Source organism: Manis pentadactyla, chromosome X (assembly GCF_030020395.1).
Source record: "Manis pentadactyla isolate mManPen7 chromosome X, mManPen7.hap1, whole genome shotgun sequence".
Taxonomy (NCBI): Eukaryota; Metazoa; Chordata; class Mammalia; order Pholidota; family Manidae; genus Manis; species Manis pentadactyla.
In genome coordinates, this window is record NC_080038.1 from 146,700,132 (window position 1) to 146,726,146 (window position 26,015).

General features: G+C 40.1%; 3 protein-coding genes across 10 annotated transcripts in view; 2 read left to right on the forward strand and 1 right to left on the reverse strand.

Annotated features, from left to right (window-relative positions):
- BRCC3 (BRCA1/BRCA2-containing complex subunit 3) overlaps nt 1-15,944 on the reverse strand; it is a 62,822-nt gene extending 46,878 nt beyond the window's left edge. For 3 of the 5 annotated variants that reach the window (XM_057495512.1, XM_057495513.1, XM_057495515.1), the window contains exons 1-6: nt 15,813-15,938; nt 15,145-15,161; nt 14,279-14,333; nt 9,787-9,907; nt 6,444-6,530; nt 1,046-1,134 (exon numbers count right to left, since the gene is read on the reverse strand). In XM_057495512.1, coding sequence (XP_057351495.1) covers nt 1,046-1,134; nt 6,444-6,530; nt 9,787-9,907; nt 14,279-14,333; nt 15,145-15,161; nt 15,813-15,935 — 492 coding nt within the window. In that variant the 5' untranslated portion in view covers nt 15,936-15,938. Of the gene's footprint in view, nt 1-1,045; nt 1,135-6,443; nt 6,531-9,786; nt 9,908-14,278; nt 14,334-15,144; nt 15,162-15,812 lie in introns of all 5 variants that reach the window. The other 2 variants (XM_057495516.1, XM_057495514.1) reach the window with 2 other exon arrangements.
- Nucleotides 15,945-16,150: 206 nt separating this feature from the next.
- CMC4 (C-X9-C motif containing 4) lies at nt 16,151-25,472 on the forward strand. Of its 4 annotated transcripts, none has more exons than XM_036923564.2 (3): nt 16,151-16,434; nt 22,996-23,063; nt 25,106-25,472. In XM_036923564.2, the coding sequence occupies exons 2-3, from the start codon at nt 23,006-23,008 to the stop codon at nt 25,264-25,266; spliced, it is 219 nt and encodes a 72-aa protein (XP_036779459.2). In that variant the 5' UTR covers nt 16,151-16,434; nt 22,996-23,005; the 3' UTR covers nt 25,267-25,472. The 4 variants fall into 4 exon arrangements, with proteins under 4 accessions (XP_036779459.2, XP_036779457.2, XP_036779460.2 ...); XM_036923562.2 differs by lacking the exon at nt 16,151-16,434 and adding an exon at nt 16,478-16,688; XM_036923565.2 differs by lacking the exon at nt 16,151-16,434 and adding an exon at nt 21,662-21,799.
- Nucleotides 16,481-21,784, forward strand: MTCP1 (mature T cell proliferation 1). Its single transcript, XM_036923560.1, has 5 exons — nt 16,481-16,688; nt 20,953-21,104; nt 21,212-21,382; nt 21,464-21,515; nt 21,601-21,784. The coding sequence occupies exons 2-4, from the start codon at nt 21,000-21,002 to the stop codon at nt 21,509-21,511; spliced, it is 324 nt and encodes a 107-aa protein (XP_036779455.1). The 5' UTR covers nt 16,481-16,688; nt 20,953-20,999; the 3' UTR covers nt 21,512-21,515; nt 21,601-21,784.
- Nucleotides 25,473-26,015: the final 543 nt, after the last annotated feature.

Below are 26,015 nucleotides of genomic sequence, written 5' to 3' on the forward strand. Positions count from 1 at the left end.
TGTTAAATAATAATTTTCTTTTTGTGCGAACTGATGCATAAACCTATAGATATGAACATAAAATTCAAACAGAAACACTAAATAGAGAATGACAAGACTGGCCTTTGATCAAGCTGCTTTACTTCTCTGAGCTTCAATTTGTTCATCCATAAAATATGGATAATAATAATCTTCACAGCCTTGTTGTTAGGGTTAGAGCATACTTATGTAAAACACTCAATAAGTAGGTGTCATACAATAGGTGATACATGGTAGCATTTGTTATTATTATTATTAAATATATGCAGAAAATAATAAACAAATATATGCATATAAATAAATATATGCAGCCAATAAAACATATGCAGAATCCGGTTGCTTTACACTGCCTCCACTCCTACCACTGTGGTCAAACTCCATGATCTCTTGCCTAGATTATGGCAGTATTTTCCTAACTGGTTTCATGGATGCCATGGATTCCATAACCCCTCCCTCCCCAGGAATCCACTCCCACCCCTTGTCCAGTCTATTATCAACAGAGTAACCAGAGATCCCATTAAAACATAAAGTCTCCCCCTAGGCACTTTCCAACTCAGAGTCAAAGCCAAGGAATATAAGATCTGGCTCCCAGTTATGTTTCAGACCTCACTGTAAGATGATCAGATGAGTTAATGCCCAATTAAGTATACTTCCAAGGAGAGGTGCTAACTGAACAGGGAACAGGGATAATGGGGTCAAACTGGGACTGACAGAGGCAAACTGGGACATATGGTCAAAGTTTTCCTCACTCTGCTACAGCCACACTGACTTCCTCAATGTTCCCTGAACATGCCACACTCACCTCAGGGTCTTTGCACTGGCTATTTCCTCTGCCTGGAATGCTCTTCCCCCAAGAAATCCACAAGACTTGCTCCCTCACTTTCTTCAGGTCCTGACTCAATGACCCTTCTCATTGAAACCTTCCCTGGCCACCCTATTAAAATTGCAAAAAGATTTTTCTCTATTCTGTGTGTGTGTGTTTATATACACACACATGCACACACACGCACATGCATACACACAATACCTTTGTGTTTTTATCTTCTATGAAACAGGAAAAAATAAGCCCAACAAAGCCTTGATCCATCATCTGGTACATGGCTTGTGTGCGAACATCTGCAAATAAACAAAAACAAAAATATAATGTCAATAAATTATGTCTCGCAGACATGAAGATTTAAAGATAATAGTGGCATACAATACTCCCAGGATTCAGATTCTACAGGCAGAACAGGGATACATCCTAGGGACAATATGATTGTCAAAACATAAATATTTTATTAGGTTAGGGAAATACTATGGGAGCCATAAAATTAAATAAGAAAACTCATTGATAACATAAGCTGCCTAGCTCAGGACTAGCCCTGCTATGAAATGTAGCACAGAAAAAGAAAAATGGAAAATTTCAGTTAGCCCCAAAAAACTTGATTTCTTCAGGAAATCTCAAAGAGAAAGGAAGGTATTGGAAGAAGACAAAAAGATTTCCTAGAATAAGCCTTTGATAGACAGTTTCTAGGGAAGTGAATATATTAGACTTGCTTTTCCTCATACACTCCAGGTATGCTCCTCCTCTGGGCCTTTGCACTGGCTGCTGCTTTCTTCCTGGAATGTTCTTACCCCAGATATTTGCAATGCCAACTCCCTCACTTCCTTCAGGCTTTTGCTCAACTGTCACCTTCTCTATGAGGCCTAATCATGTTATTTAAAATGGAAACCCCAGCCCCACCCCACTGGCACTCCCTATACTCATACCCTGCTTTACATTTTTTTCCCTCAGATAACTTAATTACTCCTAATCACCTCCTAAATACCAAATCCAAAAGACACAGTTTAGTTCACATTAGTACCATCCACGAGAACTTTCTGCGACTGTGCTGTCCAGTTTTCCTTCCAGCATTTGAACATATCATTATTTCTTCAGTTGAATACCATGTGACATAGTTTTTCTGCATTTACGGGCCACATTATATGAAAAGCATGTATTTGTAAACATTAGAGACATCTTGAGAGGAGATGTTCACATTTATGAGAGATATAGGACAATGAAACAGTCTCAAGGGACAACAGACTCACACTTCCCATTTTCTGCTGTGAAAGAGGAATAGTCTAAGTACCATATTTTCATTTACTCTTGAGTAAAAATTTTCCTGAAACAGAAACCACAGGCCCCAGTTGGTAATAATTTTTAAAAGAATGGGAAACAACACAAGTGCTTTGAGAGTACAAACCCTGAGATAGACATTACAGTACAATAAAACTTCAGTTCTTGCCTTCACTCATTCTACACCTTGTCCTAATAGTTTCCATCTAAGTCTGTTTGCTAAGAAGGGCATAGAAGAAGTGTACTGTGATATCAAAAAACTGTTTACAGTGATTCTAAGGAGTAGTGACTTGCAACCTCTAGAAGAGAGTGCTTGTTTGGAAAATGTAATTTGTTAAAATGATTGGTTGTAGAAAACTGCTTAATCAAAGTTGTAGCCTATATTTGTTATGGGAGGTTGATTTGACCCACCAACTTTGGTATTAAATTAAGTCACAATGACATCACTGTAGCATCGCTAGTTACCCACCTCTGTCTAAAAGAACTGAGTAGACCTTAAAATTAGAAATACAGCTACAGGTACATTTCTCCTTTTAGTGTGCACTTAACAAAGACAATAAAGTGAATATAAATAACAACAATGCCAAGTCTCATGGGATTTACGAAATAGCCTGCACTATTTAAATCACTTCCCTTTTTCTCCTGCAAACCGTTTATCTAAAGTTTGGGTAAGTTAATTATGTAGGTGTGATGTAACTCAACTCTATCTCTTTCCCCACCACCAAACCCACACTTCCTCCTCCATTTTGTTTTTATAAATAGCATTCCCACTTAACCAGTCAAAGCAAGATGCTATAGAATGCCCATGCACCTGATTCATATGAAGTTCGCATCAGGTACTAACTCTGACACTAGCTATTTGGTTTTTGACAAGGAATTTCAACTCTGAGTCTCAGCGTAGTTTCTGCCCTTAACAGCCATGTTCTCGTCATGATCAGTTGGGTGGTGTTGCAAGAAATAGAAAGTAACTGTAGTGTCAAATGCTACATAAGATGGAGACCTAAAATGTTTTCAACATGGCCCCAGTTGGTAATAATTTTTAAAAGAATGGGAAACAACACAAGTGCTTTGAGAGTACAAACCCTGAGATAGACATTCTGGATGGCTATAAGAATATCGTAATTTATCCTCCATTTACCCCATGGTCCCAAGCACATAAGCTGGTGAAAATCATGCCTGGACTTGCCTCACCTTATCTCTAAACATTCCGACCCGCCCCCAAGGCAACAGGCCAAGCGGTACTTTTGCACTCCGCCCCTGCAAAAGGCACAACGCTCTGCACCACACTGCTGCTCCCTCTCTCTAGGGGCAGCCACTTTCTCTTTCAGATAATAAAAATCTCTTGCGTGGGCCCGTGTCTCCTGAGTCGTTCTGGGTAAGGAGGGTCGCAGTGAGATACCCTTTCAATGGCACTGATGAATTTAGCAAGATCCACTTCAATAGGGTGATGGGCTAGAAGCCTGACCAGAGAGGAGTGAGAAAGTATAAATGAGTTTGGCTGTAAAGGTTTGGGAATGAGAAAAAGGCAGAGGAACCAGCCAAGACTGAGATTCAAATGACATGAGACTAAATGCCATGCATGATCTGAGACTGGATCCTGGACTGGAAAAAAAATGCTATAAAGGACAGAATTGGAATCAGTGCTAAAATTTGAATGAAAGTATTACCTAACAGTATTATATCACTGTCAATTCCCTGATTTTGATAACTGCACTGTGGTTATGGAAATGACTGTCCTTGCCTCTTGAGAAGTACACAATGAAGTATTTAGGGGTAAAGGAGCATCACATCTACAACTCACTCTCAAATGGCATGTATGTGTAGGTGTGTTAACAAAAGCTTATCACTTAATCTGGGTCTTTATACTATTCTTGCAACTTTTCTGAAATTCTTTTAAAATCAAGTCTTAAAGTCTTAGTGTGTGTGTTCAACCTATTGTTGCCCTTGCCTTTGTTCACATACTCTCTCATAAAAAGCATTAAAATTCTTGTTACACAAACAAACACACCACTGTCACATCCCTCTCCCTCCCTCCCTTTCTTTTAATGGAAAAAAAAATTTCACTCCTTACTTGTCTGAGAGTAGGTTGCAGACACTAGTCCCCTTTACTTCTAAATACTCTTTAGTGTAAGTTTCCATAAGCCTGTAAGTTTACCATAGCCTGGAAATCTTTTGCTTTTAAAAATACTTACTGTACTTAATTCAAAACAACCTGTTTTTATTCATCACTCATTTTTCTTCTGAAGGCATGTAATATAGGGCCCATTTGACTCCATTCTGAAGGCTATTTGGAAATGAGTTGTATATTTGCATCTACAAATTTCCATAGGCTCTGGAAATCCACAACAATCTATTCATCGTGAACACCAGCTTAGTTGGGACACATTTTCCTTTAGTTCTACCCATAGTTTTATTACCACAAATTTTGAGATCTCAGTTGAGAGACCCAATGTATTCTTATTAATCTTTAGAATGCTGTCTGCCCTTCAACTTCAGATATTTAATCATGCTTTCTGTGTGTCTTCAAGAGTTTTACAGATAAATGTTTTGGTATCTATTTTTGGTATTGTGAAAAGCATGGGACAAAATGCCATACACATAATTTCATATATTGCACCCAACTCTGAGACTAGTAATAAGTTCTCCTTTTCTGTCAGAGAGGAAACTATGGCACAGAAAAGAAAATTCAATCATTCTCTGAATTCTCAATACTTTTTGGCTATTTCATTTCAGAAAATGATAAGGTTTTTCCCCCCTAAATTCTTAGGGAATTTCTTTTTTAACCACAAAATTTTTTATCACTTCCATTCTAACTTATTACAATAATGCCAATAACTATTCAGGAACATATGCTCCAACTTAGCTTTCATTAGTGGTTGGTACTTACTTCCTTCTGGCTGATGGCACTACCATGGGAGAAATCTGAGGCCAATCTGATTTTACGTGTACATGGTGACAGGAAAACAACAGCTATTATTTTTGAGTAAAAGATACAATCAAACACTGAATTTATTCAGTGATATTAAGATTTTCAGGAACACAGTTATAGCTATAAAAACAGTCTTTATTGGGACACTGGTGAGCCAACTAAATTTGAATAAGGTCAGTAATTAATTTATTTTAATTTTTTTATTTTGGTATCATTAATGTACAATTATATGAGCAACATTATTGGTTACTAGACTCCCCCCATTATCAAGTCCCCACGACATACCCCATTACAGTCACTGTCCATTAGCATAGTAAGATGCTATAGAATCACTACTTGTCTTCTCTGTGTTATACTGTATGGTCAGTAATTATATCAATGTTAATTTTTCAATTTTGATAAAGGTAATATGATTACGTAAGAGAATAATCTTTGTGTTTAGGAAATTTACACTAAAGAGTATTTAGAAGTAAAGGGGACTAGTGTCTGCAACTTACTCTCAGAAAACTTCAGGAAAAAAATTTTACTCAGACACACACCCACATGTGTAAGAATGAATGGCACATCAAATGCTGCAAAACATTAACATTTGGAAGATCAGTGAAGGGGAGAGAGTGTTTAGGAATTTCTTTCTACTACTTTATCAACTTTAAGTCTGAAATTATATGAAAATAAAAGTTTAAAACCCCTCTTCTTTTTATTGTAAGTTCTAGCTTCAATTGTTTTCTTTTCCATTAAAAAACCTGTTTTGATAGTGCATTTTTTGTTAATACACGATGTCTTAGGCATGACACTATTATGTTACAGCAGGTCAAGTTCATTTCTGTTAGCCTACTCTCTCTCTAATTCTAAATCACTATGTAACTGGGGCTCTGCATGATAATTCTTAGAGGAGGTTTTTCACAATATACCCATATAGGACCCACTTTCCAATATTGCTATGGTAGGCCAGGCTGGGAAAGATGGATTTAGGGCAGGTGGGTTGAGCACCTCAACAGCTATGATGGTATATATACTATACAGAGATTGTAAACATCAACTTTGAAAAGTTCAGCCTTGACACCTTTGTGTCTTTTAAGTGGGAGTGTATTAGACAGTGGTATTCAAGAATCGATAATTTTAAGTTTAAAAATATTTTTGGATATCAGCCGATTTTCAGGATTTAGTTAGTTGTGGTTTCATGAATACAGTCAGGATGGAGTCCTGAAATTTCATCCCTATTAAAAACAATCTATATGACATAGATCATTACTTTTAAAACATAGCAAAATAAAAATAAGGACACCTGTTTAAGGATAAAGTTTGGTTTTAAAATAACCACAGCCTATGTAATGGAGAAGGAAAAATGATACTCATTTCTAACAACAATAAACATTGCTACCCCATAATACTTACCAACATGTGAGGGCCAAACAGTTATATGAGGATGAGAGTGATACCAGCCCACAACTCTCATGGGGCGGCCTGTTAGCTCAGCCAACCTGTGTGTCTGTCAAGGCATTTTCAACTTATGGGAACAAAATTTATGATACTAATAAGGGCTTGGAAAGCATCCTGAGGTTTAAAATAAACCTATTACAATTTAATGTCAACAAAAATAGAATCCATTTGCTTCAGCCTCAATCCAATTTAGCTAATATTTGATTAATCAAATTATAACTGTGCTATCTGAAAAGCTTATCTAAATATTTTGGCAGTCACTTATATTGTTAAGTTGAGTGATCTTCTGTCCTCGCTCTAGCTCTATCATACTCCCATTTTTGCCAAAGAAATAAAAGATTTAAAAATGCATTTAATTTCTCCCTGGCAGGCTGCCAATGTCAACAAAAATTAGGGTGGTTTCAGAGATCAAGTGAACAAAGACCTCCAGTTTCATCCCCCATTTGTCTAGAAACATACCCCAAAATAACATTTTCCTCCCTTGTTCTAGAAGTAAGTTTCCCATAACTCTGAGGCTCTGAGTTGAAATGAGAATTAAGTTGGAGGTAAGAAGCTGCCCCCTTCTGTTGCCACTCACTGAAGAGTGCTGCTGCTATCCTATCAAATGCTGACTCATTTTCCTATAAATTACTTACATCAAAACACAATAATCCTTTCTATACAGCTAAGAGAAATACTTTTTAAATATTTTTTTATTTTCAAATGCAGTTACTTATCTAAGCCCATTTCTTCATCCGTACATTGGGGAGAATTCCACTTCACACAGCAGTGAAGAGTAAATGAGGTTAACCCACACATGGTGTTCAGCATGGTACCTGGCACCTAGTAAATCCTTAACAGTCGCTGTAATGTCAAAGTGTGGTAACATTCCACAGTATGTCCAGCCATCCTCCCACTTTGGGAATGGACTAGTTTCAGTTTGAAGTTTTAATATATAATCACAATAATAAACATCTTTTATACAATTATGTTCTGGGAATTTTATTTTGGCTAACAGAGAGTAACAGGGACTGGACTTATCCTTCTGCCTGAAACAAACAAACAGAACGATATATATACGAAACAGGAAGGCCAGTACATGGGAAACAAACAAGGTGAGCCCTTGAGAGAACTTTCAGGCCACAGAGGAAGAAGGGGAATTGAAGCAGAGCCCAGCAGATGCCCTCAGTTTAGGAGATGGATCAGAGAATCCAGGCAGCTGGAGTTGTTGAGGCAAAGGAACAGAGACCAGGAGAACAGCAGAGGGAGAGACCCCTGCCTATCCAGAGGGTCCCGCTGGAGTGCGCAGGTAACCACTGACCAGAGCAGGCTTCCGAGTGGGGAAGCTGCTCCAGGCTTCAGGGGAGGGGCCACCCAGAAGGATGAAAAGGAACAACGCCCTGCCAGTGCTCAAGCAGGACAGGGACTGGCGGCGGTCCCCACCGGCCAGAATGGCAAAGCTCAGAATTCAGGAGGCAACAGGCAGGCTGCTCAGGAGGGTTTTCCCCAGTAGCATGGAGAAAAGGGGACTCCTACACCAAAAGCTGCTCCAGTCCCACGCAGGAGATCTTCAAAGCAAGACTCAAAAGCATCCAGCTGTCCCCAGGTGACTTTACGGCATCCCAGAACAGAGCTTGTGAGTATGCTCAGGGCTGCAAAAATATCCAGCACCCAAGGTGAAATCATAAAGTGCGGCATCCAAACTAAAATTATCAGGCATGCAGAGAAGCAGGAAAATCCAAACCACAATGAGATGGAGAACAGATTAGTGGCTGCCAGGGTAGGAATGGGGGGAGGAGCACAGTGAAAAAAGCCAATCTCCAAAGGTTACATACTACAGGATTCCACTTACCAAACATTTTTGAAATGACAACAGTATAGAGATAGAAAACAGATTAGTGGCTGCCAAGAGTTTGGAGGGGGGTATGAGTTGAGGGTGTGGAGTGACTGTGCAGGGGGAGCATGACTGTTGTGGTGGTTATATAGATTTACAGGTGACAAAATGGCACAGAACGACACATCCTGTATCAATGTCAATTTTCTGGTTTCCATACTGTACTGTCAATTACATAGGATGTAACCTTCATAGGAAACTGGGTATGAAGGGTACAAAGACCTTTTCTATGCTATTTTTACAACTTCCCATAAATCTATAATTATTTCAAATTAAAGTTTCTAAAAAGATACAAAAGAGACTGAGACATCAAATTATATAACAACTTGATTAGAAAAACACACACACACCATGAATGAGCTGAGAAAAATCACTATCCTTACTACAAAAGCCTAATTAACTTACAGAATGCCTATATATTAAGAAAAAGATTTCCAAATCAAGAGAAAATGGGCAAAAAGAAATAACCAGATAATTCAGAGAAAAATACAAATAACTCTTAAAAATTAAAAGCAAAACCTCTGATCTACTGCATTTCACAAATATGTGTGTATCTGTAGGGTTCAATTCCTTCCTATAGGTGTAATTGCTGAGCAAAGTTTATATGTACCTGTACCTACAGCTGTTGTATCAGTTTACTCTGTAGCAATGTGTACACTGTTAGGTAATGCCATAAGCTATCATATGTGTTAAGTACTTTTTTTAAAAGAGTATATTCATATATATTTCTGTGTGCAACTCCGGTAATGTCCAGGCACAGACCACAAGGGAATTAGGGCATACCTTTTTGTACCTTTTAAAATTTGTATACTACCTATTTTTAAAAGTTACTTTTTAACTGACTACAAGTTAACTTAATCCAAAGGAATGATAAGCTACTAAAACCACTGATGCTATAGCTGAGGTGTGGAATCCAGATCACAGGAAGCGAATGTCCCATTTTATCACTTTGCTTATATTTCTCATGGAATATTGCATTCAGGTCTCAGCACTGCAGTTTTTGTGGCAGCCTCCAAAGAGAATCTTTCCAAAGGACAGAGACCAAGATAGTAAAAGGCCTAGAAAGTAAATATTCGGGGAACTGGGGAGTGGGCATTAAGCAGACTGGACAGGGGGAGTAGAGAGAAAAAGGGGACTCCCCCGAACAGTTCATTGTCACTGGATTTGACCCCAGGATTTTTTGGCATTTAAGAACAGAAAAGTTAGACATTTCCAATTCTTCCAATAAAAGCCACTCAAATGGAAAAATACAGAGAAATTCTGATTAACCAAGCAATTGGATCTGAGGGGTAAATATGAAAACTGGGAAAAAGTCACCAGGAAGAAAAGCTGTGAATCTCGTAAATCAGGCTAAGGCAGCAAACAGGGGAACCTGGCCGCCAAGTCCCAGAGCCCATAAAAGCTTCTTATCAACCAATAAGGATATCTCCGCCTCTGTTGAGGCCGCAGACAGCTGCTCTGGAGAAATTTCCACTCGATCCTTCCTCTTATCAGAGCGTCGCAAGATGATGACAGAATGAATGTGAACAATTCTGACAGTGTCAACCTAAAGAAAAATCCACAGAAATGTTTACTTCTGTCTCTCTCCAATGACATCTCTCCCTGCAATTATAGAATTGCATTGTATTACATTATCAGGTTAGAGATTCCATTTCAGAAAACTAACATTTTTCTCATGAATAATGGAATGTTTCAAATAAAACACATCCAACCTCAATATATACACTTCAGAACAAAAGTATAAAGGCTGTTATTTAGATAAAGAAAGGATTTTCTGAATGCTCAACTAATGATCATTTGACTTATAACTATGTGTAAGACCCTGTCACACAAAAGAATACAAGTCAGAGTGCTGACAATCCAAGTGTTCAAAATGCTAACAGTTTGGCTAAGCAGCAAATACCATACACGAAACTACATTAAAATATGTAGTAAATCAATGCTGCAGGAGCTCAGAGGAAAGGAGTCAGATTAGGAAAAAATCTTCATAGAAAAGGCAAACAAGGATATCTATTTCCTGACTGCTGTGTGTATGTATGTGTGTAGACACAATTTCTATAGATGCCAAATGGATGTGAGTGAGATGTTTGGGAGACAAGCTGGCCAACTGATTTACATATAGAACTTGAGGTAGAATGGCAGACAGTAAGCTAAGGTTAGAGTGAAACGTACAAGGCTTCAAATGCCATGATCTGCAGGATGACCTGGAAGAATATTATTTTAGATTGCCTGGACATGAAGTAATGATAAAGTGTAGCTTATGTACCATGGGTGATAGAGGACAGGAAATTGTCAAGGATGACTCTATAGTTTCAGGGTTGAAACTCGGTGGAACATGGGAGAAAGATCTAAATTAGAAAGGATCAGGAAAGGAAGAAAGATGAGCATGTTTTCAGATGAGCTGATCTGAGAAGAGAGGATGTAAGTAAAGGCAAGGAGTAAGGTGGGGAGAGGGAGCAGGGGTCCAGGCCTGAATCAAGATGGGTACCCATGTTTAGGATTGGGTACAATAAGTGGAGGCAGAAATGAAGGCAGAGAAATCAAAACCAGAACAATGAGACGGCTGAAGAGTTTTCAAGGGAAAAGATAGGTGTGGCATTGCCAGATGCTGCAGAAACAAGGCTGAAATCTGAGTGGAGACTTTTGAAGTAAGGTATAGACCAACACTGTGCAATACAGCGGCCATTAGGCACATGTGGCTATTGAGCATGAAACATGCTCCCCTTCTGTACACTAATTCACAATCACAATGTAAGTTGGTCACGGGCACAGTAGTGCAGCATGGAGGATACAGTCAATGATTCTGTAACGTCTTCCTATGCTGACAGTTAGTAACCACAATAGAGGGGGTGAGGATTTAATAATATGGGTAACTGGTGAATGACTGTGTTGTACATTTGAAACCAACATAGATTGTACATCAATGATACTTTAAAAAAAAAGTGCCCCCTTTCATGCCTTTTTTCACCTGGTGAACTCTTCCATAGCCTTTGAATTCCCAGCTCATTCTACAAAGAACTGAGGGCAAGGCACATGTTTTAGTTACGTTTCAACAGAAACAATGAAAGCCTACGGAGAATGGAGTGACATGTTTGAGTGCAAAAAGGAAAGATCTACCAGCTGAGAATTCTATATTCAAAGAATATGTTCTTCAAAAATGAAGGCAGAATAAAGACATTTTCAGATGCAAAAAATTGAGAGAATTCATTATCAGCACAGAAATACTAAAGAGAGTTCTTCAGGCAGGAGTATTTTAGATATGAAGGAAGAAATGAAGAATACATGTGAGTAAATACAAATGAGTTCTAACTGTACAAAACAGTAGTAACAATGTCATGTGGGGCTTAAAATATCCATAGAATTAAAATGCACAATAATTATATGTGGGAGGGTATAAATGAAACTGAAGTGTTCTAAGGTTCTAATATCAGGAAAATGATAAAATTAGTATTTTTATTAGCTAGTCAATCAAGATGCATATTGTAATATGTAGGATAACCACTAAAAGGACAGTAAAAGAATGTTTTAATTAATGGAGGATCAAAGTGGAATAAAACATACTTGATTAATTCAAAAGAAGGCAAGAAAGCAGAGAAAAACCTAAAACAAATAGGTCAAATAGAAAGCAAAAACATGGCACCTATAAGCCATATATATTAATAATAACATTAAACATATTTTGACTAAATACTCCAGTTAAAAAGATTATTAGAGTGAATTTTTAAAAAATATGCTAATAAGAGACATACTTTAAATATTAGTACACAGGAAGGCTAAAAATAAAAGTTAAGAAAAAGATATGCCATGCCAATGCTTAATAAAAAAATAAGACCACTGAACTCATGAAGTTTAATATCTAATTTGGATGGTACAAATTGATACTGAATTCAAGATGAGGGCATGGACTTCTGAAAAACAAAATTACATCATTAAGATTGGGAATCTATTTTAGTAGGACTTGATGTCCAGGGTGAATTTTCTCTCTAGTCAGAAGTGGTTTCAGTGCCTAAGAAGAATGAGCAAAAGTAGTTCAGGGTAAGTTGGCAAGACCAGCCCAGGAATAGGTTAACAAACTAAATAAAAGCAGCATAAGTAAAGGCCACGAAGGACTGATGGGTAGCTGAAGGGCTTGAGGAACAGACTGTTACAGTCATAGTCACATAAGAAATGAGACATTCCAGCTTGGCTAGATTGGCACCTACACCTTGCTAGTCTTGGAATTAAAGTACTAAAACCCAGTTCCTTTTGCTCCCATCTTGGTATAAATCAAGGGTCAGCAAACTATGGCCTGTTTGGCCTGACTCAGGCCAAATCTAACCACGTTTATTCATATATGTATTTAGCTGCTTTTACACTACATTGGCAGAGCTGAGTAACTGCAACAGAGACTGTATGGTCTGCAAAAATATTTACCATCTGGCCCTTTGAAGATAATTTGCATCCCTGGCATGGCTCTCCATGGGTCACAGGCAGTTAACACTCATTTCCTATTGTAGGGGCTGTATGTTCATTCATACAGCATGATTTATCAAATACATATGACATTCGAGGCACTACCTGAGGGCCTAAGTATGTAAAGATAAACAGGAAACAGCAGTCACATCCAGGAAGAGAGATAGGTAAACAACTCTCAGACAATATATAAGCACTGTAATAGATATGCTCAAGGAGCTAGTGTAGCACAGAGGTGGCCTGGCCTGCAGGTCAAGGCAGGTTCCTTAAAGGAGGCAGGTGGCACCTGGGCTGAACTGCAGGGGATAAGGAGTTAGCCATACAGAGGAGGAGAGGAAGGCAGTCTAGGCATAATACCCAGCAGGTACCAGGATATAATTTACCATGGTTAGAACTTTGGATCCAAGTGAAGAAATATAAGGAAATAAAAAGAAATGAGATCCTGAAGGGCCATGAATGCTTAACAAATGAAGCTCCATCCTAAAGGTAATAGGAAACACACTGAACTTTAAGCAGTAAGAAGAAAGGACTAGAGGGGACAGACTCAAGGCAAGGAGACCAGTGGGGAGGCCTGTGCAGTATTTGAGAGAAGGAGCGATAAGAACCTCAAATACGATAGCAGTAGTTGGAAGGTTCTCAAAATCCTGTCACCCAGGTCTCTCCCCAGACCAACCCAGTTGGCATCCGGATTTTGTAAAGATTACGGAGTAATTCCAAGATGCAGCCAGGCTTAGGAACTATTGTGGCAGAAGGGATATTGGAGTACCCAGTTTGAGGAAGAGAAAAGGTCCAGTTTTGAACATGTTAGTTTAAGATGCCTGTGTCTAGCTAAACTTAGGTGTGCAGTAAACAGTTGAGCATGAAGTTCTGGAGGTTGGGATAATTTATACTAATTAGCATTCGTTGGCAACATACTGGGGAAAAAATTAACTGATTCTACACTACAATTAGGTTGAGAAGCATTATACTAGACCATAAAGGCTAGAGCATGCCAGCAGGAGGGGAAGACAGGTGGAACCAGAGAGAGGAGAAAAGTCAAGGTAGACTAGCAAATATGAACTAAAGAGTTTCCTTGTAAGACTGTAAGAGAGGGTTTGCCTGAGTACATATTGGGACTTGGGATACAGAGAACACTGCTGTGAACCAATCTCAAGGATATGAACCAGCCAAAGTCTCAAGGAAGGTGGGAGAAGGGCCAGAAAACAGGCAGAAGACAGCAAGGAAGAGAGCTGACAGTGATTATTCATTTTGATCAAGTAGTAATAACTTACTACAAAGAATAGAAAATTAGGTCTCATTCCTACTGAGTAGTAGATTCTTTATCTGATTTTACTAAAGAGAACACCCCACCCAGCCACAAATGTGGGCATGCACAAACTGGATTAATCCCTGGCTGAGATCATCAGAGTACAGAAATACCTCCCAAACTGCAAGTTTCCATCATGCAAAATTGTAGCACAAGTACCTTTTCAGCAACTGTGCGCATTTCGGATCCGGTATATGTAAATTTGGAGTCATTCCTTTTGGGGATAAATTAGGAAAAAAAGGACTGAAGTTTGGAATATAAAAAGGTACTAAAGCAAAATAACAAGATTATAAGTTTTTGCAACAAAACCTTATCAGACACAAAGGAGAAGGGAAAGTAAACTGAGGCTGGAGCTGTGCTCATTCATGTTAGCAGCAGTCTGGAACACATGGGGAAGTGGCTGAGTGCAAAACTGCTAGAATCCTGAGTATTAAGAAGGTGGGCTTGAGAAATAAGCACTCTGCTATGGTTCCAAGTTTAAATAAAGGTAAAGGCAAAGCTTTTCCCACCTCAAGCATTCAAGCTGCAGGGGATCTCTGAGGTCATTGTAGGGCCCACCAGGGGGAGGCAGAAAGCCACTGACAATTTAGATGGATGAATGGGTCAACGTGGGTGGGTGGGGGGAGTTTCTTAATGTGGAAATCATCTGCCACAAAGAAAATTACCCGTATCTCATTGTCATTTCAAGGGAGAGAGAAAACATGTGAAGCAAAACATGGAAAATAGTTGCACCATATCCGTCTACAAAATTCTCTTTACCAGAGCTTTCACATGCTCACTCCTGATCTTGGTAACCCCAATAATACTTTTCACATAAGATTATACATATGTCAACTGAATATCCTCCTAGTAGGAAGGTGGTAACCTACCTTCAGGGTTGGGATGGAATTAAAAATGTATCATTGAGGGAGGTCTGGACTTTTAGCTGTAGCTTAAAATAAGCGTACACAGTATTACCACATTTGTCGTAATTTTTAATTAATGACATAGAGATCAAAGATAGAAGTAAACAAATATAGTCTTACCTTGTGTCATCATTCAACTAGAGTGGGAAAGAACAGAAAACAATATCGATCACATTACGCTTAACCGACGTACATGGATGCAGATTATATGATTAGGGCATGTGTTTCTGTACACCGGAACGAATGACGAGAATTCTTCGGATTGTAAACAACTAAGGTCAATTTCCTCATCGTCTTTTCGTCCCTCTGCAACACTTAACGCAGCAGAAACTTTTGCGTCTTTGAAACCCTGTCGCCTCTTACGTTCTTTGATAGGCTTCAAATGATTCCTAAAGGGAGCACTGGTGGCGAGGCAAGGGACCTTAATCGTGGTCAGCTGTTTCTTAATACACTGCTGTCCTCATTATACTGTAATTCCTTTCTGGCCTGACTTGCGGCTTTGGTCAGTGGGGTGATAGCTCCAGGTCCAAAGCTACACACTACAAGCGAAAAAATAAGGCCCACCCGGAGGCTTAACGAGGATCACTGGGGCCTTGCGGGAGGCTAAATTAGCGTGAGGCGACCAGAGGAAAAGGGGGCCCGGCGACAGGACCATCCAAAGGCTCCGTCCAACGGCATAAATCAGGGGTGCCTGTGGCGTCCACAGCCCCGGGCGCTGCCAGCACCAACCCCGGGGACACGCTGGGGCTGCTCAACAAGGTTCCAGCCGGACTGACTGACCTACTCACCTCCCCTATACACAGCCCCATCACCTCCTCCTTTTCAGTGCTCAGAGCGTGGTTGAGACAAACTAGGAAAGCATCCGAATCAAGGTGGACCGCCTGCACCGCCTGCACCACCTGCACCGCCATCTTGGTCCAGCCCTGCTCACGTCCGCCTCGGGCCTAATCGGGCCTGGCCAACCGGGTGCTCCGGCGCGCGGGCTCCGCGGGGGCGGGGCTTGGGGAGCGCGGGCGGGGCGCTGCGGGCGCAGGCGGGCGCGCGGAGGCGGGGCTTGGGGCGCGGGGGCGGGGCCGGCCCGGCGACACCTGGGAAACACCCGCGCCGGTTGGGGCAGGCGTGGCCGTGGGGGTGGAGGGCGGTGGCCGGCCACGGTCCGGGCGTCTGGCCGGGCGGCGGGGGCGACAGGGAGGCGGCGCTCTCGGTCCGCAGGCCGACGTGGTCTGTGAGCGGCGCCGGGGCGGCCGGGCAGGCAGGCGCCTTCCGAGGGCCCGCGCCCATTTTGCCCGCCCGCGGAAGGAAGCCGTGCGCGGCCTACACGCTCCGGGGACAGCCCTTTGAGGCGGCCACGCCGCACGCGCCGGCCTCTTGAGCCAGAGGGACGCTCTTTTGAAATTCGGTCATAAGACAGTTAAGGCTTTATTTTATTTTGTTCTGTTTACAAGTTACAGCCCCTGAATTTTGTTCAACTCTCCCTGGACCACTTCCGGTTGCCGGCCCGCGCCTCGTAACTTCGGTCCGGGTGACCTCGGCCCGGGATGCCCCTCGGCTCGCCCCAGGCTCACGTCCCGATCCCGGCTTGAGTGGTCCGGGTGGGGGACCTGGAAGTTTTAGCCTCGCTGCTCTCGAGGCGGATTAATTAGCCCAAGAAACATTATATTCATGTGAGTAACCTCTTGCAGAAACAGTGCTATACTGTATCTGAAAAAGTATCACTCTTAAGCTTGGCTGCTGCTACTTTCTACAAAGGCTTTTTAGGTATCTGATACAGGGAAGGGAAATGGGGGACTTAACGTATTCAAGGTCGGATGTATCACAGCAAATAACCACAGTACAGTTTCCTCAGCTGTCCTTGTCTTCATGATAGCAGACATGGTGAAATTATATGTAAAAATAATTTAATTTGAGGTATGTCAAACGTGCCAGGGGTAAAGTACAGATCTTCCAACTCCCAAAGTTAGGAGTTACACGTGGATTTCAGGAACCAGTCTAACTCAAAAGAAAAATCTATGCCATGCCGCCTCCAGAGCCCATCAGTGTTTGGATTTGTTTGATCTGCTTTTCTATTCCATTTGTAGTTTTGAAGCCAGGCAGGCATGGCAGTACTGGAAAGGGAACATTCTCAAGGTGCTACTTGAAGAGGTGTTGATGCTTTGCTCTTTTCTCCCAAGTCAGTTCCAACCCAAGTCTCCCCACAGATAGGGCCCACATCCAGGAAAACTATCTGTGATATATATGCCAGCAGCCTCCATTTTTACCTAATGCTAAGGATCACATGGTACATCTTCCAATGATTGGTTTTGATATGATGAACCTGGGGCAAAATCTCAACTATGCAATTACAGTGTACCCATCTAAATTTTCTCTTTAAGTTTCAATTTTACACCATATATTTTCAATTACTGTTTGTGGCCACTATGACATGCCGTAATTGGGCAAGGATGACTCATTATTATGTTTCGTGATGGGATGTTTTGGGTTTATATAGTGCCATTAGGCACCTTCAAGAAGAAAAACACCTTTTGTTTGTTGCTGGAGTTAGTAAATCTCATATTCCAGAATGACATTCTCTATTATAATATTGAGCTCTAAACGTTTAAATGGAGTAGGATAAAACTGTTAGCATTTATGGCAAGTTTATGTGCTAGATACCCTACTAAGCATTTATATACTTTATATATGGAAACTTCCCCAGTTGGAATCAGGCTCTGCAACTTAATACCTCAGTGACGTAGTACAAGTTACCTAACTTCTCTGTGCCTTCTCTCATCTTTAAGCAGGGGTAATAATAAGTATCTATCTAATCAGGTGATTGTGAATACTAAGTCAGTATATATAAAACATAGGAAGTGCTGACCATTATGATCAACATATTCTTTAAATTCTCATTTTATACCTCTGAGTTGTAAAGAAGTTAACTTGTCCCAAGTCACAAGGCTACTTAGTGGCAGAATCAGGATTCATATGCAGGCCAGGCTGACTCCAAGGCCTGCATTCTTGGTAACTTCACCCATTGTAATTGGATGAGTTTATTACTTGACTTCAAATAAAATGTGTGTATTCAACTTATTAATGTTTAAAAACGTTCAAACAGTTAGAAATTTAAGCAAATTACACAGTTTTTTTTACAAGACACAAAATAATTCATTCTTTGAAGGAAAAATAATAGTCTTACTTAGAGTACTACCAAAGAAAGCCCTTCTATGTTGTATATCATTCATTTAAAACATAATTTACAAAATGCCTTACTAAAAAATTATCTATCTAGGCCAGTGTGGTCTGGCCGTAGCATCAAGGTGAGCCCCAGAGGAACAAACTCTTTTAGTGTCTTCATGGATGATAAAGCTATACAAACACTTTTTTAAAACCATTTCAGTTTGTAGCTCGTAGTATCTTTGAGTTGAGTGGAACAGGTGTCATGCACAGAAAAATGTTCTCTAGTCAAATAAATTTGGGGAATGTTAAAGTTTCTTTACTGCATAGTTTGCCAGAACTTCTACTATGCTAATGTACTTTATGGCTCTACAAGATTCCCAAAGTTATTTGACCAAAGAAAAAGAGGCGAATATTCCAAGAATCATCACATTAAGGAAATGGTATACCATTAATACAACCTGTGATTTTGTGGACCTCTTAATTCCTCTAATTCAGCCTTTACTTTTCTCTGCTGAGGATATTGGTTAGTGCTTCTATAGCAGCTTCTCAGTCCCTTGATCACTGCAATTGCCTCTCACTGGGCTTTCATGGTATCTCTGAGTGCTAGCTAACAGAAATTCAAGGTCATATGCTAGGGTTTGTTCCCAGGCTTATCCAGCTCATGCCCAGCATGCTGCCTTTCTTCTAAGAATATTTTGTAGTGATTCATAGGCTTCTTTGTAGTGGTTCATAGTAACTTAGACCATCTCCAATTTGTTTGCCCTCTGTTCCACTGGAATTATTTCCTTTTAATAATGTCAGTATAACCAGTAAAATTTTGCTTTTTAGCCAAAAAAATTTTTAATGTCAGTATGTTGGTTGTTTCTAGGACCTATCTGTGAAGTTGAGATTGTCCTGAAACACTTAACACTTGGTTTCTACTTTTTAAAAAGGCGACACTTCTTTTTACTCAAAATCCAGACTTTACTATATTTTGGCATTAGTATTCACTGGGTTTTTGTCTCTCTCCTTTCCAAAGCCATGGGGAGGAGGAGAGGCAAAACAATTGTCTGCTAAATGGAAAAAAAATGGCTTTGAAAAAAATAATAGATAGTTATATAATACACCTAAAGAATCAGTCTCTACCTGTGTATATGTGGCCTTCATCTGTTTCCCCTCTACTCACCATACCTACCACCCACTCACAACAACATTGTTTGACTAGTATTTGAGACTTGAGGTGCCCAATACTGTATCATTCCTGCTATCGAGGAGCTTACAATACTCTGTTGATTGTAGACAGGACTTGTGAAATAGGCATAGCAAACAATGCAAGGCAATTTATAGTTAGAGGTCAAAATAGGAGCTTAATTTTAGAGATAAATACTACAGTAGTCATTAGAGGCAAGAAGTTTACATAGAGAACGCAGGCATCTGCACTCTGCAGTAATAGTAGTGAGATAGGCCTGGGGAGGCATTTAGGCAACTGGGAAGCAAGAGTTAGAAATGAGCCTGGTGTTTGGAGGAGTCTGATATTTGTCTCAGATATAGCGGTAGTGGTGCTCACTGGAATTAGTGACAGATAAGATGTAGCAACTGAAGGAGAGAAAGAGTTCCAAGATAACTCATAAATTTTGAGTCTGCAGGATCAGGAGAGGTGGTGTTGCCATTGAGAGAAACTGGGATTTGGTGAAGGAGAAGTGGTTCCACTTTAGGTGAGTTGGAAATGGAGAGCCCTCGAAGATAGGAGCTTATAGTGGGCTCAGAGTTAGACCCACTGAGAGAACAATGGGATAGCAATTGTGATACTCTTAAATTATCCACTAAAATCTGACTGTTTCTTAAAGTCCATAAAAAGTATTTTCTACATTCCTTCCAGGGAAAGTAAATGAACAGTATTAAGGACAAAAATCAGACTCAGATTGTTGTCCTTGAAAAGAGAGCTTGGTTTAGCTCGATTAGTTCTTTTCTGCAGCTTTTTCCTGGGCTGCATCATACTGTTCACTCTTGGCAATCTCACTGGTGGGTTTAAGACTCTCCCAAGATGTGCTGCAGGTCCTCTGCCACCTAATGGGAATAGGAGGCCTTTTGTTTTGTTGGGCACATCCCCAGTGCTGTATCTGTGTTCTGCCAAAGACAGAAATACAGTGAAACCAGTCCTGGGACATCATGAGCCAAGTCCAAACAATTCATTCCTGCAAAATGAAGGTCAAGTTATTGTGAGGCCCAGCTGCTATAAGTAACCTTTCTAAGTAAATTGATAAATAGGTTGTTTGCCTTTAAAACAAACTTTTAATTTCAATTTACAAAGCTATCACATGATTCGGCCTTCACGATCTTAAGTTGAAAATGGAACTGCTTGGAAGGAGCTTTTACCTGGAGAACATGGCATGCATGTATCTATTCCACTGTTTTCCCACTCAAATCAGTGTACCTTTAGGCACACCCCTGTGCATATTCTGTTGCTAGCTACATTTTGTCACATGCTGCTTTGTGAATGCAAAGACTGTGAGACCATTGCCCAGCTTCCTACATTCCCACACAACACCTCACCTAACTGAACTCATGAGTGCTTCACAGTCAATCATTAGCGTTACCTAAGTCTCTGCCTGAGTGTCACTTCATTGTCTTGCAGGGAGCTTCACATGTCCTTGGCTATGTTTAGGCTGTGCAAGTAGACATATATGAGGTTTGGTTCTGGTTGGTGGTTGCTAGTACCAGGTCACCTTGCTCACTGATGAGTTCATTCAAACCCAAAAAGTCACACCTGTGTCCTGTGCGCGGGTGCTACAGGCTTAGGTGGAGAAAAGCAGGGCTAGAATTGGAACCCAAAGCCCAGAATGGCAGGAGAGGATGTGGGGGCTCCACCCGATCACCTCTGGGTTCACCAAGAGGGCATCTACCGCGACGAATACCAACGCACGTGGGTGGCCGTCGTGGAAGAGGTAACTTTACATTTTATTTATTGATTTTGTTTTCAAGCAACCTGGTTTCTAACCAGTCTCAATATCCTGAAGTCCTTGGTTTTATTTTGGTCATTTCTTTCCATCAGGAGACGAGTTTCCTAAGGGCAAGAGTCCAGCAAGTTCAGGTTCCCTTAGGTGACGCAGCTAGACCAAGTCACCTTCTTACCTCCCAGCTACCTCTCATGTGGCAACTCTACCCAGAGGAGCGCTACATGGATAACAACTCTCGCTTGTGGCAGATCCAGCATCATTTAATGGTACACATGTTGCTTAATCATGTTCCATTGTATTGGAACCCCTGTAACAGAGGACTCTATAAACTTTTCTTTTTGTGACAGGTCAGGGGCGTACAGGAGCTGTTGCTTAAGCTTTTGCCTGATGATTAACCTGGTAAGTATTTCTATTTCTCCCCTGTCCCTCCTTCTTTCTCACTTTATTTGGTTATGGTGATTTTAATGATCTGTTTTTTTTCCAGGTGCTGGGATTCTAGGAAGATATGCTCCTCTGTTCTGTTCAGTATATGGCAATCACTTTATCCGCCACTGCAGTGCACCCACCTGTGGGTCTGGAGGGAGGGAGTGGGTTGAAAAACTGCTCAAGAACACAGAAGTTTAGGAAGGGTCATGAAGAACACCACAAGTGGAACTGCAGAGAGAGGGTTACACAGGCAGAAAGTGAGTCAACAAAAACACTTAGTCAGGATATGTAACTTGAAATTGACTCCTTTGGAAATGCCATAGAACCTTTAATGGACATCATCAGCTGGAACTGGGATCTGATGAATCCCACAAAAGTCAGCACCTGCTACAGAACAGATGCCCTGATCACCAAGGACTTGGTACTGATTTAGAGAGAAGAGAGCAGCTCCTAGCAGCATCAACATCTATTTGTCGCTTATTTGCTCTGCAGCAATCCACCTGCCTTTCCTTCTCCCATCCTGTAAATATCCTAGGTTTTGCTCCAGTGTTTCCCATCCCAGTACTGACCTAACTTGGATCTACAGAGAAATTAGGGCGCTCTGGGGGAAAAAAGGTGGGGTGGGAGGTTATCTGCCTTAATGAAATTAGCTACAAAGGCTCCTGGGCCTTTTTCCTTTCTGGAATTGTCTTCAAGTTATTAGAAGTTGCTGATCCAAATCAGGGGCACTTAAATTCATTCTGTGATTACAGATATTTTAAATAAGTTGGTTTCTGTAAGAGTTCCAAAAATCATTTTTAGCTGCTCAACTATCACTTCCCTCTAGAAGTAATAGCACCAAATATTGCTGATTCCTAGGAAAGCATTTACTACTTGATAAAGAATTTCCTGAGTTAAAATTATCATAATGGTTTATATATATTAAAAGTAAGGTTTTACTTGAAAAAAATCTTGGGAATAATAAATACAGTGTATGAGCCCTTACTGCCTTCCAGGCACTATTCTATGCACTTTATATTCTTTATCATTTAATCCTTCCATCAATGTTTTGAGGTAGGTATGATCCCCATTTTCCACACAACTAATAAGGAAAAAGGCTCAAGGAGTTTAATTACTTAGCAAGCGTGGTTCTATGAATGTTAGTGCCAGGCAGTGGACAGGCCCATCAGGCTGTGGCACGAGCTTCTCTAGCCCAACATTGGTTTACAGTATTCAAGATGAGTTGATTGAAATCAAGGGTTTTTTTTGTAAAGCTATTATATCTTCCAAATTGAATGAAATGGATATTATAAAAATACATCTGATTCATCCTATGAATGGAAATATTTTTAGTGTAATTGTTGTCCAGCAACTGTAAGGGCATACTGCTTGTCTCAGAAGAAAATTCCATCTCGAGGGGCTTTAAAGTCTTTATGGATAAAAGACAAAATAAAAATCATTTTTCTTATTTTAGTTTTCTGGATATGCCACAGAAGGATCCGTGCCAGAAACAAGCCTGTGAAATACAGAAATGTTTACAAGGTAATATGTTAAATGTTTTTTTATATTTTTCCACTTTATCTCTAAACTAATTATAAGAGACCAATTGTTCTTTTTATCAGCAAACTATATTAACTCCATTCAGAATGTAATATTTCTGTAATTATCTTGAAGCTTTCCTCATTGTGTCATCAAAGATGCAGAAAAAGTGGTGTTATCTAAGCTTGGGATTTGCAGGCATGGTTGTACATTAGAATCACCTGGAGCCCTTTAAAAACTTGCCTAGAACAATTAAATCAGACTTCCAGGGGTGTGGGCAGGAATTGATCTAAAAAGCTAACCAGGTTATTTTAATGTGCACCCAGAGTTAAGAATTACTAGGATGAGCAAAATGCTTTTTTTTTTTTTAAACACTCGTTTTAAGTGCGTTGGTTATACTTCATTGTGGCTGAAAACTCACTTTTTAAAAGCAATCAGGTTAGAAGGAGGTATTGAAAATATAATTGGAATTCAGGCTGCCAAAGTCAGCAACTTACTCTTACCTAAAGCTTATTTGATGTGATTTGTCCATTTTTGCCCCATTTGGTTTTAAATTAGCCAATAAGTTTGACTAAATGTTACGGGATTTTATTTTTTATAATCAGTGAATGATTACTGGCAGAACAAATAGAAAAAGCTCCATGGCTATCTGAATTTGAAAATTGACTTTCTTTGATAACTTCCATTAAAGTAATAGAGATCGGTGCCTATGAAAACAGATAAGAGTAGGAAGGACAAATGTTCAAAGTTCACCCAAATGCTCACCACCAAAGGAAACCCTTGTTCATATATTTCTGTTGACTTTTTAAGTTTCATTCTTGAACTTTTTATTTTATGATGTAAGCAGTATTTTATACAAGCTTTTCATCTAAAATGTTAATGTATAAAATTATGCCATTTTATTCATCCTTCCCTTCCTCTAAATTTAAGAAAAGGGAAAAATGTTTTTTCCAGTTTATCCTCCCAAATAAATTCTTACCTGATTTGAATTAGCAACCCCTGGATAAGGGAGAACAAGAATTCAGTTAGAGCTGGTTACAGTGCGGGAGGCTTGAAGGTTGGAAAGACTAAAAGTTAGCATTAAGCACTCCTTGAATGATAAGCACAATTAGAAGAGCTTTAAACATATTAAATCATTTAATCCTTTCATTCATGAGATAGATGCTACTATGACCCCTATTTTATAGATGGGGAAATTGATACACAAGTTATGTAACTTACCCAGGGTAACACAACTAGTAAGGGGTACAGCAAGGATTTGAACCCCTTTGGTCTGGCTCCAACCCTGGACTCAGCCACCCTGCTTTATGCTCCATTTCTGATGAGAATTGTCTTTCCTATCCTGGGCTAACTTTCATGTACCCTATTTTAGTATCCAGGTACTCAGGTCAACTGCAGCTGCCCTAGAACCTTTAGGTCAAGTCCTCCTTGACTTAGGATCTGTGTATAGCAGGGGTCTGCAAATGTTTTTCATAAAGGGCCAAATAGGACATATTTTAGGCTTTGGAGGCTAAGAGGTCTTTGTTGTATACTGTGTATGTGTTTACAACCCTATAAAAATGTAAAAACCATTCTTAGCTCACAGCTGTAAAAAAAAGTTGAATTCAACCCTGAGGGTGTAGTTTGTCAACACCAGGTGTGCAGACTTAGGGACAGTCCAGCAGCCACTTTAAACTGCATGCAAAATTCCATGAATGATACATGCATTTTGCTAATTCACCAAATTAACAAAAAGGGGTTAATGACCAAAAAAGGAAGGAGAGAGAGGTTAAAAACCACTGCTGTAGAAAAGGCATATAAGCTATTAACTCAAAAAAAAAAAGGAAATTATTTTTAATTATACTTTTTGACTACTTTGTAAACATAGTCTTCCTAATTACTTGTTGACTAGTGTTTAAATCAGAAAGAAATCAGTGGACCTCAGTACGTGCTACTTCAGGTCTATAGATATGGTAAAGTGAAAAGGAGTGGGAAGCGCCGATCTAAACCTCCCTGTGCCTTAGTCCTATGAGATCATGACTAGGGTCTGCCTGCCTGTTTTTCAGCCAACAACTACATGGAATCTAAGTGTCAGGCTGTCATCCAAGAACTGCTTAAGTGTTGTGCTCGATGTCCCAAGGGAAGATCTCTGGTCTGTTCAGGATTTGAAGACGAAGAAAAGCTGACACTGAAGTACACATCAAAGTCAAGTTCGCTGAGAAGTTAAATGCTGCACCACATTTTCACGAAGCAAGTTTTATTCGTCCTCCTGACTTTTCTTAAGGCCAGGTAGCAGCAAACAGCAAATGAAGTCAACTATAAAAGTTAAAGAATATGCCATCTATGCAGAACAGATATAAATATAAATATATTAAATATGTAGAATGTAATAAAACCGAGCTGCTAAAATAAACCTGGTAGGTGAAAAATTTTGGTTTGGTAGTTGTGGTATTATGACTTAATGATATGTATTTGGTCTTTATCTCCATTTCTGGTACAGAACTCCTAAAACCCTAGGAATTTCCTTAGTCAAAAGGGATAAACGTGCCTTTTGTTATGTTAATGAGGTGACTGGAAAGTCCCTGGGTTTCCTAAGGATGGGGGCTGGTTGCCAGGGGAACCAACCACATGATTAGGGGGTTGGCAGTTTCAGTCCCCACCTCTGCCCTGATCCTTGGGGTGGAGCTGGAGAAGATTGAGTTCAGTCACCAGTGGCTGGTGATTTAATCAATCATGCCTGTGTTATGAAGATTCTATAAAAACCCCAAAACAATTCGGGTTTAGAGGGCTTCCTGGTTGGTGAACCAGAATGCAGCCACAGAGGCTCCTGCGCACAGAACCTTGCCCTGTGTACCTCTTCATCTAGCTGTTCATCTGTATCCTTTATAATAAACTTAAACATTTAAGTAAATGTTTCTTGGAGTTCTGTGAGCCACTCTAGCAGATTGAACTGGAAAGCACCGTTGGGAACCTCAA